The sequence below is a fragment of the Colletes latitarsis genome, chromosome 11 (assembly GCF_051014445.1).
Source record: "Colletes latitarsis isolate SP2378_abdomen chromosome 11, iyColLati1, whole genome shotgun sequence".
Lineage (NCBI taxonomy): Eukaryota > Metazoa > Arthropoda > Insecta > Hymenoptera > Colletidae > Colletes > Colletes latitarsis.
Genome location: NC_135144.1, coordinates 18,932,569 through 18,952,132, shown reverse-complemented (window position 1 = coordinate 18,952,132; position 19,564 = coordinate 18,932,569). Strand labels below are relative to the sequence as shown.

The window sequence follows — 19,564 nt, the reverse complement described above, 5'->3', positions numbered from 1 at the left end:
GTAACTATTTAATGTTATTTGGTACAGGGTTGGCAGCAAAGAAGAAAATTAATAAGGTATACTCATATAATGTTCGTGTGTGTGTGTTTTTTTTTAATAAAGAAGACGGGTTTACATATCGCATCACGTATCATTCAATTATTAAACTTATAATGGGAGTTTTGTCGTATGATTAAGTTGCATGTACATTCACAAAATAAATAGTCGATACAACCAAATGAAAATGAAAGAAAATTTGGGTACTATAATTATCAACTATAGTAATTCCGATCTAATGAATATAATAGGCCATGTAGAGCCACGACATACATATACATGTATATTAATTTTCTTCATACAATCCACCATAAATAGGACAATCGATTGGACTACGCTTGCACTCTTATTATTATCACACATTCACGCATTCGGTTCATACTATTTCGCATCTCGTGTTTATTGTAACAATATTGTAATTTAATTACGAATAATGATAAGAACACATCGTTTAATTGTTTCTAACGCAGTAGTTATCTACCAGTAACATTATAGAAAATACATAACGACTTTCTTATCGCCAGACCGATTATATACGAATTGTTACTTGTTAATTGACATTTCCAATACTGCGAATTACACGCAAAATTTTTTTGCCGATGTACAATTATGACATTGAATGTTGTAAAGAAGAAAATAATTAATCGAAAATATTGTTAAAGAAATGAAATATATAACTTCTTTTGTAACATTCATTTCACTCTTTTGTTTATCTTCAACAGAAATATCACATCTAATGTTTTTTTAACTTGGCTATTTTAATTTTTTAATTTTATAGATGTTGAAAAAATGAATCATTAAGATTACTTGTTATTTTTATATATGTAATGAAAATTAAAAACAAAATGATAAATAACCTTATCATTCGAAGGTATCAAATGTGCGTATGTATTGTATGTACTATAATAATAATAATAATAGTAATTTAGATTTCCAAATTATCATTTTTAGAGAAAATAATATAGAAATTGCAAAAAGGTATATTTAATATAAATATAACTTTGCATTTTAAGTTATAATTATTTTAAAGAAACATTATTTCTTTGAACGTTTTAGAATTTCATATAAATTTTTTAAGAATACTTTCTTATAGAGTCATAGAACAGAAGTTTACAGAAGAAGGGAAAACATTATAGCATTTTAAACATTTCACACTAATTTAATAGCATAACATTGTTCCATAAAAAAAAATGAATATTCACATGAGCGTAAACACTGCTTGATGCATTGTATGTTAAATATCCTACTTTTACATCTATTTCTATAAAGTAATAATGAATTGGTTTATTAATTTTGCACATCCCAAGATATTACAATCATAGAAAATGGTGTATTACAATTACACAATATCTACAGGATGGCAGAAGAGAAGAATTTTCGAAGAACATTAATTGCTTTCTATTGGAATGAGGCATAATGGGAAACATGTATATTCGGGTGTTATAAATTCTTCGAAAAGTAGTTGGACAGAGTGGTCGTTTATAATATCGAGTTCAAATTTACTTCAGAAGCTATGTCAATTATCATTTTCATAAAGAGATTCTGTTTAGTCCCATTTTTATTGGTCTGTCTGTAAAGGTAAGTGTTTCAAGAGGTATAAATAAATAAAAGTTTTCAATATCTTTCGTCAATGTGTTCCTTGGTATTTTCTGTGCATTTCTTTGTCAAATGTATATATGTACATACAAACGTACATATATACAGATTATATTAAGAGTTAGAAAGACTAGTAGTTTTATACTAACTTAGTTGTTAATACACTTATACCATAAAGTCATGTATGCAGAGCTCTTCCACATTACAAATAGGAAAACGTAAGAACTGTTTTCACATTTCGTGTTTAGAGATTTGAAATCTATTTTGAAGGTGATCTCGTTACATCTTTCTTTTCTGGTCATTGAGTGAAACACACATAAAGCTCTGATAGTTCTTGCGTCGAGAAGATCTGGAAATTTTACCAGGGGAAGTTTGCTAAGCTTGCAACATTTTGCTTGGGAAATGGATACCTATCTATATTACGTCGATACAGATATCAATTATTACTTTGATTAGTTATAAACTTAGATTTGTTATATATCATTACTGAACTGCAATGGCTTAATAATATTTCTTTACTTTCTGACAGTCAGAGGGACGACAGGTTGTAGCAGTACGTGATAGTCATTATCAATTTTTCTTGCTTTTCTGTTCTTAGAAAAATAATTAAAATCGCTATTAAAACGTTTTTATATAATAACCCTGTAATAACTGAAATTTTACAGTAAAATAGGAAAATGTTTTAATTCACATTGTATAAAATGTTTGTGCATAGGCAGTTTAGTAATTGTACTTTGCGTAATCAAAGTTTATTAATTAAATACATATTACTGAATTAATATTTTAAGAGATAGTATTAACAAATTTTGCTTTTGATTGATTTTGGTTCACGTACCGTAAACCCATACATCAGAACCATCTTTTGTTTTCATTATAAACAATTATGGTTATAATTCCACGCAATTCACTAACTAATTAACCTTGTAATTAAACGCAGGTATTATTACTGCCTAAGTTTATGTCTACCTACTTAAACGATCATTAAGATTTTATTTATAACTATAACAACAACGATGATGACAATAATGATCATTATGATATTATAATGAATAATGATAAATAGCAATAATTACAATGTTATTGTTATTAATTCTCATTCATGTTCTACGCATTATTACTATCTGTTTTAATGGAATGTCTATCTTGATTTTCATTACAGTTCAAAGGAAACTACTACTGATATTGAGTATATTTTTATCAGAGTTACGTTTCATAGCTATTACTTTTCCTTATTTCCAACTTAATAGTAAATTCAATCTTTTTTCTTTTTTGCATTTTATTCGTAATATTCTCAGTAAAGGTAAAGAAATTTCAGCCTCAAGGTGGATGCAGAAACAAATACAATATCTAATGAGGATGACAGATGTGGAAAATGACTAACTAAATTAAGACAACATTATCCTGCCCCAATTGTTTAACAAATAATAATTTTTCTAGCTATGAGCAAATGTCACTTCGTTTCGACCGATTTATGTGCCTTTTTAAAAGTGTCTAGTTTTATAGCGGTGTGTTTCTCTACCAGTCTTTTCTCCTTCTCCGTACCTAGGCATTTTAATTATTAAAATCGTCGTATTGAACCCTGTGTTTGACTGTGTCAAGTTTTCGACAACATCTGTGTATGGCACAAATGGAAATACAGCATGATTTTTAAAATTGGGACCAACTGCAGCTCTTTTCTAATATGATTTTATACTTATGTTACACACGGAATTTCGAAACATTTCATTCAATTTGATAGATTTGTGTCTTCAATACTATTGCTTTATAGATTTTATTTACTTTGTTAGATTAAATTAGTTTAAAATATATCATAATAGGCTGCACTAATGAGAAAATTAATATATTCAATACATTTGTAAACTGTAATAAATAGATAAGGTGCTACAAAAATGTATCATACCGAATATTCTATTTGGGTACAATCACTATGAATATACTTCTATAAAATAGAAAAAAAACTGAAGACAAAGAGAATGTTCTTATATAAAAAAAAAAACATAGTTTCATTTAAATAATAAGTGTAAGTGCATATCATACCTGTATATGTTGCAGTACCCCATTGTAAGATTTAACCGTTTCTTGCACTAATTTCTTGTATCTGCTTAGAAAAGATCTACAGCTTGTTCCAGTTTTTAGAATCACCGTGTATAGCGAACATAACTAGTGTGTATACATTTCATTTCTTCCACGCGGACGCGTAAATAGCAGGGAAGACTTTAGAATTCATATTTTTCTTTTCTTTCCCTACGTTAACCCTGTCGTAAAATTTAATGTCACTATCTGCCAATCTTAAATTTGTATTCTGTGCCAATTATTATGATATACATAAGCCACTTTTGTTTTCTTCTCTTTTTTCTTAAGTAGATTCTTCTACTATACGCTTTAGTACTATGACAATGACAATGAAATTATGAGCGACTGACGAATAAATCGCTTCAACCGTTCTGTTTGTATTGCGATTATTATCGTAGAAATCTCGATTAATTTTACAAAATTCACTTGCCCACAAGTATGGTCGATAAAAGAAGTTCCAGTTTTGGCAATCTTGGAACGTGGAAGTCAATCATCGCTGTTGCTGCTAAAGTTGTAAGGAAAGACTGTTAGTACGGTAGCATTTGATGATTTAATTATCAACCGCTGGTTGCACGTGCGGTCCACTTGTTTCCAATCCATGCTAAAGTCTCCACAAACTGGATCTTCGAGCCCCTGCTCCTGATCCTGTTACGCATACATAGTGATTTTGTTAGATGCAATCAACGACCGGACTCCTACTTCTATGAACATTACTGAACGTACACGACTTTGAGAACGTGGATATCTGTGTCTTTAACAATTCTACTAATTAGTGCTGGACGTTTACTAAATGCTGCTAATCTGATAGACTTTAGTAATTTCTGAACAAGCTAGTGAATCAATTTCTCAATATAAATATTAGTGGAGAACGCAATGGTACCGGCTTGTTTTACGACATCCTCCTTTATCTATGATTGTACCGACCAGCATGAGAAATGGCCACCATCTCTATGGGCAGAGAACCTCTTCGCTTGATGAGCGGTTCAGGAATAGAGTCCCTTTTTCCTAGTTCCCTCTTCCATTTAAGCCATGTGCCATTATCGTTTCCATCTGTGGATCCTCCAGAAAACATTTCTGGTCCTCCAGAACTTCTCCTCCTCAAAACCTTTTTCCGATTACGAGGCTTACCATTTATGCTACTCCTATTGAACATATCGCGGCGTAATTCAGATATGTCTGCCGGCACTGAACCTCGTCGCGGAGACGGCATGCTAGGTCCGGTGCTATCAATTATTCTTGTTACTCCATTATTGTTGCTAGTTCCGGTATTGTTATTATTGTTGTTATTGTTTATTGGGAGATTCTCTCGTTCATCTAAAAATTTCGAACCAATGTAAAAACGTTAAGTGAAAGTGATTTTTCTAATAGCGAAGTTCCAGGGAACACATACTGGTTAGAGATAAAATATTGCCAAGAAGATTTCCAAGAGCAGTTTCTTGAGGAAGACTCGCTCTCCTAGGTGCTGCAATATAACCCTCTCGAGGTCCTAAAGCTAATCGATTGAAGCCTCCATCTAACAATACAATAGATACTTTTTTATTGGCTACATCTTTTCATTATCCATTATCAATTATCATCATTATATTCTAATGTCATACTTTGCTGCCTGGTAATGTCAGTTGGCACAGATCCACGCCTAGAAGTATGATCAACTCTTGTAGATGTTGTGATGTCATCCAATCTAGATAAAAGACCAACTGGAGCAGATCCACGTCTTCTGGCCCATGACTAATGAAACATGAATGCAATTTTAAATATAATTAATATATGGAATGTACAAAAGTTTTAAAATTATAAGATTTTTAGTCTGTGTCATGCCTAATACATATAGACAAATAATAAAAATACAATTCATTTATTTTTTACTTTAAAACTATACTTTAGGGATAATTAAAAACTGTACTTTAAGGATGCATTCTGGTCTAGGACTTTTAAATTATTGATTTCCTTTTTAACACTTCTGATATTTCAGATATACAGGATATTATTATACTTCAAACGTGTACCAAATTTCGTGAAGTTGAGATAAAGTCAACTTTATGTTTAATGTTTAAATAAACACTTGTTGCAATTTCTCAAATTTCAATCCAATAATTTAGAAACATGTTTTTACCAAAAGGGTAGGTAAATAATTAACACTATATTAATACACGTCACACAGACTTGGGTTTTGTTATAAATAATTCTGTTGTTAAATAGAGAATGGTTGATCGTGAGGGGGACTACAGGCGATGATTGAAACGTTGAAATGAAACGTATAAATAAAATAACATATCACCTTTGTATGTATATGTGCTATTATTTACCTACCCGTTTGGTTTTACCATCACGGTGACCATAACTTCTCCTTTGCATATTTTTACCATCTAAAACTGCAAGAAAATGCAAAGAAACAAAAATCGATCTTTTTTTTTAATGCTTAGAGTAGAAGACCACCGTCATTCTAAATTATCTAAAATTCATCCTTGGAAGCACGTTGAAGTTAGTAAGGGTAAATTCAACAAAGAAATGATTAGAGAAAAAATGTTTAAAACATATTTTTCTCTAACCGTGACTTTCCTAAGTTTGCATTTACTATTCTTAATGACTCATATCTATATGATAAAGCTCAGACCAAAGGCATTCACGAAACGGATTCAAAGCTACTAATTAGTTTTGTAGAACAAAAATCTGCTATACGAGATAAATTATTACACTTATGTACAGATAAAACTGCACGGTAACAAATTTGTTCCATACCGAAAGAAAATTTTCTAACTTTACCTGGCTGCCCTTTCGAGACAAGGGTATCCCCTTTGAATCCTCAATCGCGCGTGGATCAACGTTTTCCTTCATTTGCATGTCCAGGCTTAGTTTTGCAACCTTAGAGCTTTTCTCTTTAATGGGATCAGAGTCCCGTTTGCTACCAGTAGAAACGATTTCATGATCACCAACAGTTTTCCGCGGTTCGCTGCCGCTGTCGCTCGACGTGGATATGCTTTGTATGAGAGGCGGTGAATCCGGTGGGCTACCAATAAAGAACACTTTATGAGTGCTGAGTTCAGACGACACTGGTATCGCGGTGAATCGTCTACCACTTGGGTCGGTCATTATTGTCTTAATTTCTGGTACTGGCGTCGAGTATCTTCGTAATTCGGATTCGACGCACTTCGGCTTCATAATATGCATCGTCGAACTGCACTGATCGGATTTATACGATTGCACTGTAGTCCGTTGATCGTGGCGAGTCGATATCTCACTCTCCTCTTTCCCTTTCAACGCGGACAGAACGTTTGTCTCCGACTCAGTCTTCTTGTCGCCGCGTGAACCGGTCAACGACGCGTAGAAAATTTGCGTGGAGTCAGTGTCTTGGGCGGAGAATGGTCGTTTGTGACGATTCTTGAAACTGGCGTCGTCTACACGGATCGTTTGTATCGAATGACGGCGTGGATCTTCGACGGTCAAAGTGTCGGATTTCGATTTCAACGGATCCGTGATCGTCGAACCGCGCCTTTTACCAGCCCCGTCCACGGAAAGCGATTCCTTTGTTATTTTCACGTTGCCAGACTTTGTCAGGGACGAGTCCAGCTCGTTGGTTGGGGGTGTATCACAATGACCGTCCGAGCAGGATTTTTCTTTTATCGAGGACGAAGAGGAGCTGGAACTGTCAGCTTCCATTAAGATCTGCGAATAGCATTGCGACATCTCGGCGGTCGTGGACAAATATCTCATTCTAACGTACGGTTGCAGGGGCGGGAAGGTTTGCTGTCTCGTCAGCTGTTTCTGCAAGGTTGCTCGCTGAATGTCCGGCTGCAAAACGGAACTCAATCTGGACGCTTCGGCGCTGTTGGTAATGCTGGCTATGCTTGGTTCTGGCAGGAGACTCTCGGCGCTGACCGGTCTCTCGGCGTTAGCGCTCGGCGACAATTCGTGTATGCTGCTCCTGGACGAAAGCAACGATAACGAACTGGGATCCAGTAGGCTCTGATCCTCGAGCCTCAGCAGCAGATTCTTCGACTTGGTTCGTTCGTTGGGCAGACTCTCGCGTCGGATCGTAGTCCGCGGCAGAAGGACTAGCGGTTTCGAGGCGCTCAATGGGACGGAATGGCGTCTCCCGTCACGCTCAAGGCCGGTACGCGCCGGTAAGCTTTGCATTCGCGAGGATTGACTGTACGACGTCGGTATCAATAGATCAATGCTTCTCGTGTCCTCGTCTTCGACCGGATCACCGATCGAGCTCAGCCCGTCGTCCACTTTTTCCAGTTCCGAGATCTCCGTTCTTGTTTCTTCGGCCGCTTCTTGCACGATCAATGCTTCCCATTTCTTCTGATTGGCCCGCAGATGTTCCATCAACGACACGCTCAAACCGTCGCCTAGGAAACGATGCCATTTCTCGTAAAGAGGCGTCACAACGAATTTAAAGAACGTGGCTTGTATCTTCGGTATGCTGGTGGTATGTCGATCGCACAACGATGTGACCGGAAGGTTTAGCCGACGCTCGTAATCACCCTGCCGGAAGAATTCCTCGCATACTTTGTACGACCACTTCCTCGAGATGTCCCACGGTCTGCACGGGTTCGATATATCGGCGCATTTCAACGCTATCTGGAGAATGAAATGTCGATCGTCCGCGCGTTTCATCTCCAAACGATTCTCGTCCAGGTACTCCTGGGGGAAAAAGATGCAGGCAAGCGTTTAACGAAGGACGTTCACGTAAAGAATCAATCATCGGTAGTTTTTAAGATAAACTTTTAAAATTTTGACTTTTACATAAGGAAAAAAAAGGGTTTATTTGTTTATATTTTCAGTTTATATTTTTAGTTCACCAACGATGTGAAAATTAACGATCGAAATATTAGCAAAACAATGCATTTTCGAGAGAATCGTTTAATAAAAAAGTTTCTCTGTTCCATGGAGGGAAATACAACTATCATATTCATTTTTTATTTCTTAAATGTCTTAAAAGTTATTCGAAGGTCAACCTAGTATTCTTAAACGGAAACGTATATTATTATTTTCAGATTCTTATACAGGGAAAAATTTTAATGAGAGATTCTAGAGGCCAAAATAAGACGAAAATCAAGAATATCAATTTTTAACTGAGGCTTCATTAAAAAATTATTAAAAAATGAAATTGAAAAATTTCAAATCGTTCTGGAAAAATTATTTTCGGTTGCGGAGGTCAATTATAATCATTTTTGGTGAATACACATACCCCTGAAATCCTACCCATTTTCGAGAAAAAAATTCGAGTAGATACTGAAATTTTTCGACGAAAAAAAAAAATTTCAAATCGTTCTAAAAAAATTATTTTCGGTTACGGGGATCAATTACAATCACTTTTACTGAATAGACATACCTTCGTAATCCTACGCACTTTCGAGAAAAAAATTCGAGTAGGTGGACAAATTTTTCAACAAAATTAAAAAATTTGAAATCGTTCTGGAAAAATTATTTTCGGTTGCAGGAGTCAATTACAATAATTTTTGGTGAATAGACCTACCCCCGAAATCCTACCCACTTTCTAGAAAAAAATTCAGTACGGTCGGGACTTTAAGCGTTAATAAATTTTTACCCAAGCCTCCATTAATAAATTAGTATTCTTGATTTTCGTCTTATTTTGGCCTCTAGAATCTCCCATTAAAATAAGGACAACAATTTTGTATTGTAGATTTTATAGCATAGTTGTCCCTACAAGTATGAAATGGTCTATGATCGTTTTTCTCCTGAATCTAAATATCTTATATCGATGACCTGATACGGTTCGACGACTCACTTTGAACCGGTCGAGAAATTCTTGCTGCCGCGTGATGTCCGTCGCCAAAATCAGCGAGCTGATGTGTTGTTGAAGTTCCGGTCTAACACTGGCCGACAACTGATCCGAAACGCCACTCTCCAAGAGGCATCCTATGGCCGACCTCCAATGGTGATTCTCAAGAACCGACTTGTTCTGCAATCGATAAAATCGTACCCGATTAAACATCCGGACGTCCCCCACGAATTTCATTAAATGTTCTCGAAAGTCGTTTACCCACTTGATAGAGAGCGGCCAAGTGATTGCTGGTGGCAACGAGGAACGGTTGATTGACGCCTGGATGATCCAGATCGTGCGTCACCGCGGCTATCAGCGAAGCCATGATTTCCAAATTTGTTAAGTGGGTCCTGATCTGGAAGTTTACAACGTGAGTTCCACAATCTCATCTTCTAGAGTTCGTTTTCGAATCCCTGTCTACGATCGGGTCAATGGTACATTAATAATCGAACATCCGAATACTAACTTTTTTCTCTTGAAGGAAACAGTGCATCGCCTGAGTCACATCCGTCGCGTGTATACTGTTGTGGTAAGGGTTTGTACTGTGATAACCCTCCTCGATGAATGCTGGCATCAAACAAGCACGCATACGGTTAAACAGCATTTTATTCTGCGTTTCGAATTATACAAGAACATCGGAATGAAACGTGGACTTGAGAATTTATGAAACGTAAACTCGAGTGTGTTTACGTTTGCCCATTGCTGGACACGTGTGCGAAGGCAAGACTGCAGGTTGGCCGGCGAACAGACCCAGATATTGCAACCGAACAAACGATCCACAACTATTTTTATTTGTTAATATTTAAAAGTGTTTAGAAATGCAAAACAAAGGAATGGATTTTTTTAAAACTGCGACCGAGGATACGCCCTTCTGTATTCACAGTTGCTCTTAGACGCGACGGCACATATAAATCCTGTTTGTATGGAAATCTTACACAGAATAAATAAATAATAAGCGTCGCGCGCGGTCTATAAATACGAATACATCGCGTAAGGGGGCCGTTTCTCTTACGGGGCTCTCCCCTATTGAATATTTAATGGTGACGAATGGCTTCCGACCTCCATTTCAACTTGATGATGACGTAAAAATTTCGTGCCGAAAGAGAGTAAGAATTTATTAATAAGTCCGCAGATTCCCGCTTCTGCGGGAATATCAGGAAACGAACGCGATACGGGAGGCAAAACATAGATATTGTTGAGAACGTTCGTTCAATTCCGCAAACGCGCTGAGCAAACGTTGCCATCTGCTGTTTTAATATTTAGCTCGGGCGGAATTTCGTAAAAATATATCCGTAGATAATTTTGCTAGCTGCGTGTGCCCGTGACATGCTCGAAAACACGATAAGATTCGTGGACAATTGAAAAAGCGACGTCTGGCGTCTGAATTATTCGCGTCGTTGTTTCACGGTTTATCGGTTTGTCGGTAGATCGAAGAGGATAGCCTTAAAGATATACAAATAATTAAATAAATTAAATATAGTAACAGAGCTCATATATGGGTTTTATATTTCCCTCGCGAAATTAAAAAAGAGAATACAATGAAAGTTGCACTTGCACGGTTCGCGACGCAGGGACGAAATAGTTGTTAGATTTATTGTACAATGTACAGTGGCTTTCTGCAATTTGTCTCGCAGTCGTCATTTAAACTTTGTGGACGACCAGAACTCTTACTTTTTCCGTAATATTCGAGATTTTTTAACGAGTTCATAATAACTTTACGACTTCTATTTACAACTTTCGATATTTGTGCAATTCAATATTGTCCTTTCTGTAATATCAATATCGTCTGTATTTCACATTCATTTAGCTTTTTTCCACGACCCATTTTTAACACTTTGCTGTGTTTCTTTTTAATCAAACAAATACGAAGAACGATAGGACACACGTTATCAACCACGTTTTATAAGGAATGTTCGCTATTCAGTAACATATACACAAAAGCGGAAATCTGCTACTTGTGCTATCATTTTGTCCCGCTTGCGGACCAAAATACAGTGGCTCACAAGTAAAAATCGTCCATCACATTCGCTTTCTGAATTTTAATCAAAATATGCATTATATGAACATGAGATTTTTGTAATTAACGTAATAATGTTTCATCTCTATTGTTACTTGTATCCATATAAAAAGAAACCCAAATATTAGCAAATGTATGAAGCAAAATGGATATATGTAATGGCATCTATGAAATTTGACTCACACTAAAAATCGTCCATCTGTAATATTCGGGGATTCCCCCAACTAACATACAGGGTGTTCGGCTACCCCTGGAAAAAATTTTAATGGGTGATTCTAGAGACCAAAATAAAACGAAAATCAAGAATACCAATTTGTTGATTGGGGCTTCGTTAAAAAGTTATTAACGTTTACAGTTCCGGCCGTTTTAAATTTTTTTCTCTAAAATGCGCAGGATTTCGGGAGTATGTCTATTCACCAAAAATGATTGTAATTGACCCCTGCAAACGAAAATAATTTTTTTAGAACGATTTGAAATTTTTGAATTTAATTGTTAATAACTTTTTAACGAAGCCTGCATCAATAAATTGGTATTCTCATTAAAATTTTTCCCAGGGGTGGCCGAACACCCTGTATGTGATCAACTGTTTCTCACATTTTTTCGCGTAGTAAGCATTAGATGAGCATAGTTTTATCCCACTATTTCATTAATTTGTGGATTTGGAAAAATGGAATCTCAATAAAAACAAACAACCACGGAGAAAATTAGTAATTTTCCATTATAACGAAGGTAAATCTCAACGTAAAATTGCACGAATTATAAATAGAAGTCGTACAGTAGAATACATTCTTAAAAAATATAAAAGTGAAAATCACATATCAAATAAATTAAAAATAAATAAGAAGATTTTAAACGATCATGATTAACGATATGTTTTGCAACAAATTAAGAAAAATCCCAGGAAAAGTGCCCCAGAAATAGCTGCAGATGTTGAGATAGATTTGAATAAAAAGGTGCAACCAGAAAATATTCGTGGAATACTACGGAAAAATAACTGTCATGGTCGAGTAGCAAGAAGAACCGTTCATCGCCATTAATCACGGTGGACGATTTTCACTGTAAGCCACTGTATGTATGTAATTAAGTACTCCAAGCGGATTCCTGATTTTGTTTGCATCTTATCACAGCATCCGTTTCATTCGTATTTCTTTTTACAGGTCTTTTTGCGTCCTTACCGAACAATTTCCACACCGTTACCACGTCCAACTTAAAGTGTTGCAGTAGCCCGTACCAATGAAAAAGATGGACGCATAATACTGGCAGTGAACGACCTGAAAATCAAATTCAAGCGTATAGTGGTGGCGGAACTCTGTAGATAATCTGGGGAATAGGTTCAAGAACAAAAGGCTGCAAGTATCGTTCGTTAACACGTTCACTAAGGTGTCTCATACATATTAAATCTCAATGTGGGTTGTTAAAGAAAATAAAAGATAGGACTTACGAATTTCAACGAGGTCACAAAATGTCAGCTTAACTTTGATCTAGATAGTGGGATAGTTTTTGAAAGATCATCCTTAAAATTTTCCATAATTTCAAATATAAATGTAACAAATAAAAAAAAAATGTATCAAAGGTAAATACGTTATACGTGAATTTTAGGTTTTGTCGACAGCCACGGGACACTTTGTATGCATTCCTTGCGTTTTGCATGTTCCATAATCGCGACAGAGGCGAACACGAAGTGTAAACTAAGCTAGCGTGTCGCGAAATTGGAACTCGCGAACGAAGTATAATGGTAACGCGAGACTATTGCGAGACGACGGATTTCAAATCTTGCCCCATCGGATTTCTTTTCATTTGGTCCCTTCGAGCGGCCATCGCGCGAAGTCGAGTTTCACAGCAACGAAGAGAAATGCCCAAAATTAGATCAAACTTCGAGACAAGAGATTATTTACTGTTGATTAAAAAAAAAAAGAAAGAAATTAGTACATCGATGAGACAAATGTGTGAATGTAGCAAGAAATTGTATCGAAAAGCAAGTAAATCTTATACTTATTGAATACAAACTTCGTGTTAAGAAGTTTGCAATTTGTTTTAATTTGTTAAGATAGGTAGGACATTTATGGGACATCTTGGATAACGTGTATCGAACGCGACTGCGTTGTCTCTGTTACAATATAATGTAACAGAGAATATAATAGATCGCGACTGAACAACCCGGTGTAGTAAAATGTTAATATAATTTTTCATAGTTACTTACCTCCTGTCACTGTTTCTAGCGTAAACGCATTAAACTGCCAGTTTCCGGCCTTTTGTAGCACGCACTGCAACAAATCATCAAGGCACAATAGATCAGCGACAGCGAAATGGACAGTTTCGCTGGGTAGAAAGGGTCGAAACGTGTTACCGAGCACAATGGTATTGTAATAGAACGAGCACATCCATTTCTCGGGGTGTACGATAAATCATTCAGACTCCGTGACACGGTCTTGCTAATCAAAGTCTTTAGTTACAATTTAAACGATTATCGACGATATTATGCTCTCGTTAATTAACACGTTAGAGGACTGTAAAATTGCTACTGTTCGAGCTAATAATACTGAACGAATATCTACGATTAGTTGTTTGTTTCAAATACGGATATCAAATTATTGTATAATTATTGAACTGTGGATGTTTATGCATTTATGTGAAATTTTAATTCTCAAAAAACTATAGAATGCATTTAATGTGCAAAAATATAAGAAATACCTAAAATAAAATACGATTTATTATACAGGGTGTTCGGCCAACCCTGGGAACAATTTTAATGGGAGATTCTAGAGGCCAAAATAAGACGAAAATCAAGAATACCAATTTGTTGATGGAAGCTTCGTTAAAAAGTTATTAACGTTTAAAGTTTCGCCCGTCAATCAATCGATTAAGATTATTTAAAAATTTCAAGATTATTAAAATAGCTAAGGATGTATCTCAATGATACGTGTACCGCAACTCACATGTATTTACGCATGGACAGCTTCGAGAATTCAAGAAAGAAGGCGAATGTGAGTCTTTCTTTCTTGCTTTCGAAACAGCTGAAATCTGAGGTAAAGAATAGACCTATCGTTAGTGGGATGAACGCTATCGCTGTACGACGAGTGTCTTATAACATAAGATACTCTCTTCCAAAGTGGAACAAAATGTTAAAAAGACCATACATCAAATTGTCAGGGGATCCTCGTAAGAAGGCTTTAATCTCCGTAATAGTTTTAATGGGTCAATGATCAACAATGACTAGCTTATGGTCACTAGTGGTCAACAGTGAGGTTGACATCAAGGTCAGCGGTCCAGTGGAGATCCAGAAATGGTCAAGAGGTGGGACAAATCGAAATAGTGTTCTCTAGACCATGCGGTTCTTAACTCTTCACGTTGACATTGTCTCCCCACTCTTCGACTTCCCCACTCGAAGACTACCGCTGGACAAATTCTTCAGTACCCCTGGAGCATCCAGGGGAACCGGGTCTCGCGGGCCTAAGTCAGGCCATTCGTGGAGCGGTGACCACTGGGGGGACCAGGACTGACCAGGACTGACCAGGACTGACCAGAACTGACCAGAACTGACCACTACTGACCAGTGCTGACCAGTGCAGATCCGACTACTGACCACTACTGACCACTACTGACCACTACTGACCACTACTGACCAGTGCCGGACCGTGATGACCACTGGTAAGAACTATTTAAAATTGCTCTCCCCACTTCTATTTTGTCGTTTGATACCAATTTCGTTACAATGACCTGATTTTGCCATGCTTGCCTAACTGATGTTATTATAATATGAATATTTTCTTACTTTACAGCTGGCCCAGTGGTAACCATCCTATTTGGTAACTATCCTATGTACTGACCACAAGTAGTAAGTCCACTCCACTTATTTGTATTTTATTATTTTTATTTGTTTGTTTGATATGAATTCAATTTTATTTATCTATCTGATTTTATTTGGTTATTATGAATGTTCCTTTCCTCTGTTTCTACTTTCACATTGTTTGTCGAATTTATGTTATTGCTTCGATATGTATAATATTGCAGGATATAATAATGTATGTTCAATCATATACTATATTTGTTTCTATACAATTTCATGAATTTTTATTATACTGGTTAGAATAAGATTTTTGTGAATTTACGAATTCTCGTAATATTCTGCGGAGGTACTTTGATTCTTTCATTTCGTTTGATTGTTTGGTGTCTCGATCCAAGTTTCTTTTGAAAATTCTTTCAACTCTCTTCGTTGATTGTGCATCTTTCATTGGTTGCACTTTTGTTTGTTTCTTCTTCGACCAACGCTCGTTGATCACAGAAGATCTTTATTAATGGAGGGTGGTTGGGAATCGGTTAGGGTTAGGGTTAGGGTTAGGGTATCGAATGTTCGTTTTGATATGTACAACATTGTGTCGATGCATATATCATATTTGTTTCGACGACGTTGATTAATATAAGATTTTTATTAATGGAGGGTGGTTGGGAATCGGTTAGGGTTAGGGTTAGGGTTAGGGTTAGGGTATCGAATGTTCGTTTTGATATGTACAACATTGTGTCGATGCATATACCATATTTGTTTCGATGACACTGATTAATATAAGATTTTTATTTTTATATTTCAGCTTAAATTCTTGTAATATTTTGCTAAATTTCCTTCTATATCGCACTAATATAAATATTAGTTTTGATTTCAGTTTAAATTTAGATTAATAGCAAGGACATCGAGGGAGTACGCCACAACCGCCGAGGGACATTTAATTCTAAGTCGATTAGATTTAAGCTTCGTCGCGAATCTTAAAATTAACGTCGAAGATTTCTTTATTGTACATATTTTCGCGTCCTACCAAGCAATTATTCAATAAGTAGCTTCTCGTTCTCTCGTTCTCTCGTTCCTAGCTTCGGTCACCGCTGTTTCATTGATTGAAACATGTGATCGGCCGTGTATCTGGTCCGAAAGATCTAATCGCCTTCCCTTGGTAAGCTTGATTGAGGGAAAACGGCACTTCGCTGGAAGGTGTGGAGTTTCCGTATTCTGCGGAAACGCATACCTTCCAGCGGAAGTCGACTCTGTCTCAGGTACTCTCTCTTTGTCAGACAGCCTAAGTCGGGTCCTTCGGGCTCCCGGCGGGTTGCGTTGGAGAAATGGAGACCTCGATTCGGGGTTGCAGTTCTCTGTTTTCTTGTTGAGATCGAGTTAGCAAGGGCAGTAGGTTCGATCCTCGAATCCGCTGCACGGTTCAGCATCGCGTCGCGTCGCGTCGCGTATCCCACGATTTAGCTTCATCCCTCTTTTTAATCACATAATTGCTTGGTAGAACTAACATCCAAGGAACTTTGTTTCCTTCTATCGTCCGAATTTTAGCTTCAACTTGACTAGACTTGAGCTTCGACGTTAATTTTAAGTCCCTATTGTATGCGTCTCCTAATATTGCCAAGTAATTATTTAACAAGTAGCTTCTCTCGACTCGTTCTCTCGTTTCTTGCTTCGGTCACCACTGTTTCGTTAAGCGAAACATGTGATCGGCCGTCCAGTTTGTCCGAAAGATCTAGTCGCCTGCCAATGATAGATCGATTTCTAGAAATAGAAATCAATCTACCAAGGGTAGTGTTGATTCGATCCGAAGATCTGCTGCACGGTTCAGCATCGCGTCGCGTCGCGTCTCCAACAATTTAGCTTCATCCCTTTTTAAACAAAATAATTACTTGGCATGACTAATCTAGTTTCTAAGGATGTAAAAGGGAGATCGATGGAACTTGGATTCCATCTATCTCCCTTCGGGTCTCCATTCGCAGCAACCTCCTCGTGGTGAGACCTGGGTAATATTATTTAGCGTTTAATTAATAATCGTATCACTCTTAGCTGGGTAATACAATTATTAATTAAAAACTAAATAATATTAGCAAATTGGCTGCGATCCGCTTTGCATAGGTCATCATGAATATAGAGCTTCTTCGCTAGGTTAGTTTTGATTCTCATTGATTCATCAAAGATTCTAGAGTATTGTCAGACGAGGTATACGAGTGGATCTTTCACCCAATGTATTTTTTCGACCCATTTTCATGGGGTCTCGAAACCCCATTACCATTTTCGTGTCACTCGCAACATTACCAACAGATTCAGAAATGAATTTTAATCCCTTCTATAATCAACTCACATGTATTTACGTACACACTACAGCTGTCTGCCCATCAATACTAATTCAGTGAATAGACTCTCGACTGACCGCCATCCATGAGAAGAGGACGCTAAAATCACCTCTGAATTTTCAGGTCGGTATGGCAGTCAGATTGGGCCACGAAAGTCCATAAGGTGAAAGGTCTACTCATATACCTCGTCTGTGGTATTACGTCCTCGCTGCATAGCCCACGCTTGACCTCTTACGTAAACGTTGGTCTTTTATCAATGATCTGCTTTTGTCTCAAACGGAAGACCTCCGCTTCCAATGACACGTGCTTCATTTGCAAATTCTCAATGATGTCTTTATACAGAGAGAAGTATCCTCTCGCTAACGGATTGTAAATCGGACCCCCTGCTGTTCAGCGAAGACGAGGAATATTTCATTCGAATAACAGAGGACGAACGAAAGCACCGTGCAACCATTTATCTTCGACGTTTACGATACATAGTTATCGACATATGCTTCTATTCATAATTCGGATTGTAATGTTTTTTTTCTTCTACTATCGACTCAATATTTTTATTTCTTCGACCGTAAAACACTCTTACCGAATTGTACAAATTTTTTTAACGGCGAAACATTTATTTGTACGCATTTTTAATTTTAAGGGAAAAAAATTCCGAAATAATGCAGAGGAGAGTACAGCTTGCAATTTTCACTGGACGAGGACGTTTCTCAGGCAAAAACTAATAATAAAATGTTCGCGATCTGCACGTCTATAATCATTTACGAAAAATGGAACTCCACGAAGAAAGTCTAGATAGAAACTTCAAATGGACCGTGTAATATTATTAAGCTTCCATCTTCTTTAACTTTAGAAGCATGAACAGATTGAAGCTTCGATGGGTCTGCTCCTAAATGTACCCTTCTTCCATTAAGCACAAAATGAAATATTGATCCCTCGAATATACATGTAACGCTAACTATATAATATTTATTAAATTTATACCGTGTTACGTCGTACACTTTTCTTTTTTTTTAACAAATAATTTCATAAACGAATAGAATGTGAAATTATATTATAATTGTAAATTTTCCGTAGAACAACGTTTCTCTGAAAAGAGAATTAGGACGTTTTTAAAAGAGATGTAGGTTCTTCTCTAGTCTATTAGATTTTAATCGATCGCTTCAAATTCTCGAACATAGCCGAAATTGAATCTGCACTTTAAATCATAATGGTGTATTTATTTCTGAATTGTAATATATCACTGAGTATTCCTTGTAAAAAATGTAGATATAAATATTCAATAAATTTTGTTAAAAAGAAAAAAAAGGTTTTAATGAAATTCAAGAACACAGATTGAAACACCGAAAAATAAATTTGTCTCGTTCAATGTTCCTATAAAAATTCATTTCAATTAACGATCAAGCGTGTACATATATTTTTTTGCAGTGAAAGCACATCAAATATATGCTTGTTATGGCAATGAACTTAGTATGAAATCAACAAAAAGATACACTCCAGGACAAAAATAGAAAGAAAAAAAAAAAGAAAAAATTAAAGAAAAATTTCAGTACCTATTCGAATTTTTTTCTCGAAAGTGAATAGGATTTCGAGGGTATGTCTAATGACCAAAAATGATTGTAATTGACCCCCGCAACCGAAAATAATTTTTCCAGAACGATTTGAAATTTTTGAATTCAATTGTTAATAACTTTTTAACGAAGCCTCCATCAACAAATTAGTATTCTTGATTTTCGTCTTATTTTGGCCTCCAGAATCTCCCATTAAAATTTTCCCCATGGTTGGCCGAACACCCTGTATTCATTTTGCTTCATATATTTGCTAATATTTGGATGATTGGGAGAATATTAACCAAAAAACTATTAAACAATCGTATAAATCTTTATCAAACAGATTGATTGAAATTATCAGGTGTAAAGGGGGTTCTACGAAATATTAAGCAT

The 19,564-nt window shown here is 36.3% G+C and overlaps 1 protein-coding gene across 15 annotated transcripts in view; it reads right to left on the bottom strand.

The window, feature by feature from the left end:
* Positions 1 to 81: 81 nt before the first annotated feature.
* The window catches only part of LOC143348100 (uncharacterized), a 76,485-nt gene continuing 57,002 nt past the window's right edge, over positions 82 to 19,564 (bottom strand). For 11 of the 15 annotated variants that reach the window (XM_076777949.1, XM_076777945.1, XM_076777943.1 and 8 more), the window contains 10 exons: positions 13,714 to 13,777; positions 12,689 to 12,784; positions 9,963 to 10,063; positions 9,720 to 9,851; positions 9,461 to 9,634; positions 6,469 to 8,352; positions 5,304 to 5,433; positions 5,096 to 5,218; positions 4,630 to 5,019; positions 82 to 4,350 (listed from right to left, as the gene is read on the bottom strand). In XM_076777949.1, coding sequence (XP_076634064.1) covers positions 4,307 to 4,350; positions 4,630 to 5,019; positions 5,096 to 5,218; positions 5,304 to 5,433; positions 6,469 to 8,352; positions 9,461 to 9,634; positions 9,720 to 9,851; positions 9,963 to 10,063; positions 12,689 to 12,784; positions 13,714 to 13,777 — 3,138 coding nt within the window. In that variant the 3' untranslated portion in view covers positions 82 to 4,306. Of the gene's footprint in view, positions 4,351 to 4,585; positions 5,020 to 5,095; positions 5,219 to 5,303; positions 5,434 to 6,015; positions 6,078 to 6,468; positions 8,353 to 9,460; positions 9,635 to 9,719; positions 9,852 to 9,962; positions 10,064 to 12,688; positions 12,785 to 13,713; positions 13,778 to 19,564 lie in introns of those variants that run through there. The other 4 variants (XM_076777948.1, XM_076777947.1, XM_076777950.1 and 1 more) reach the window with 4 other exon arrangements.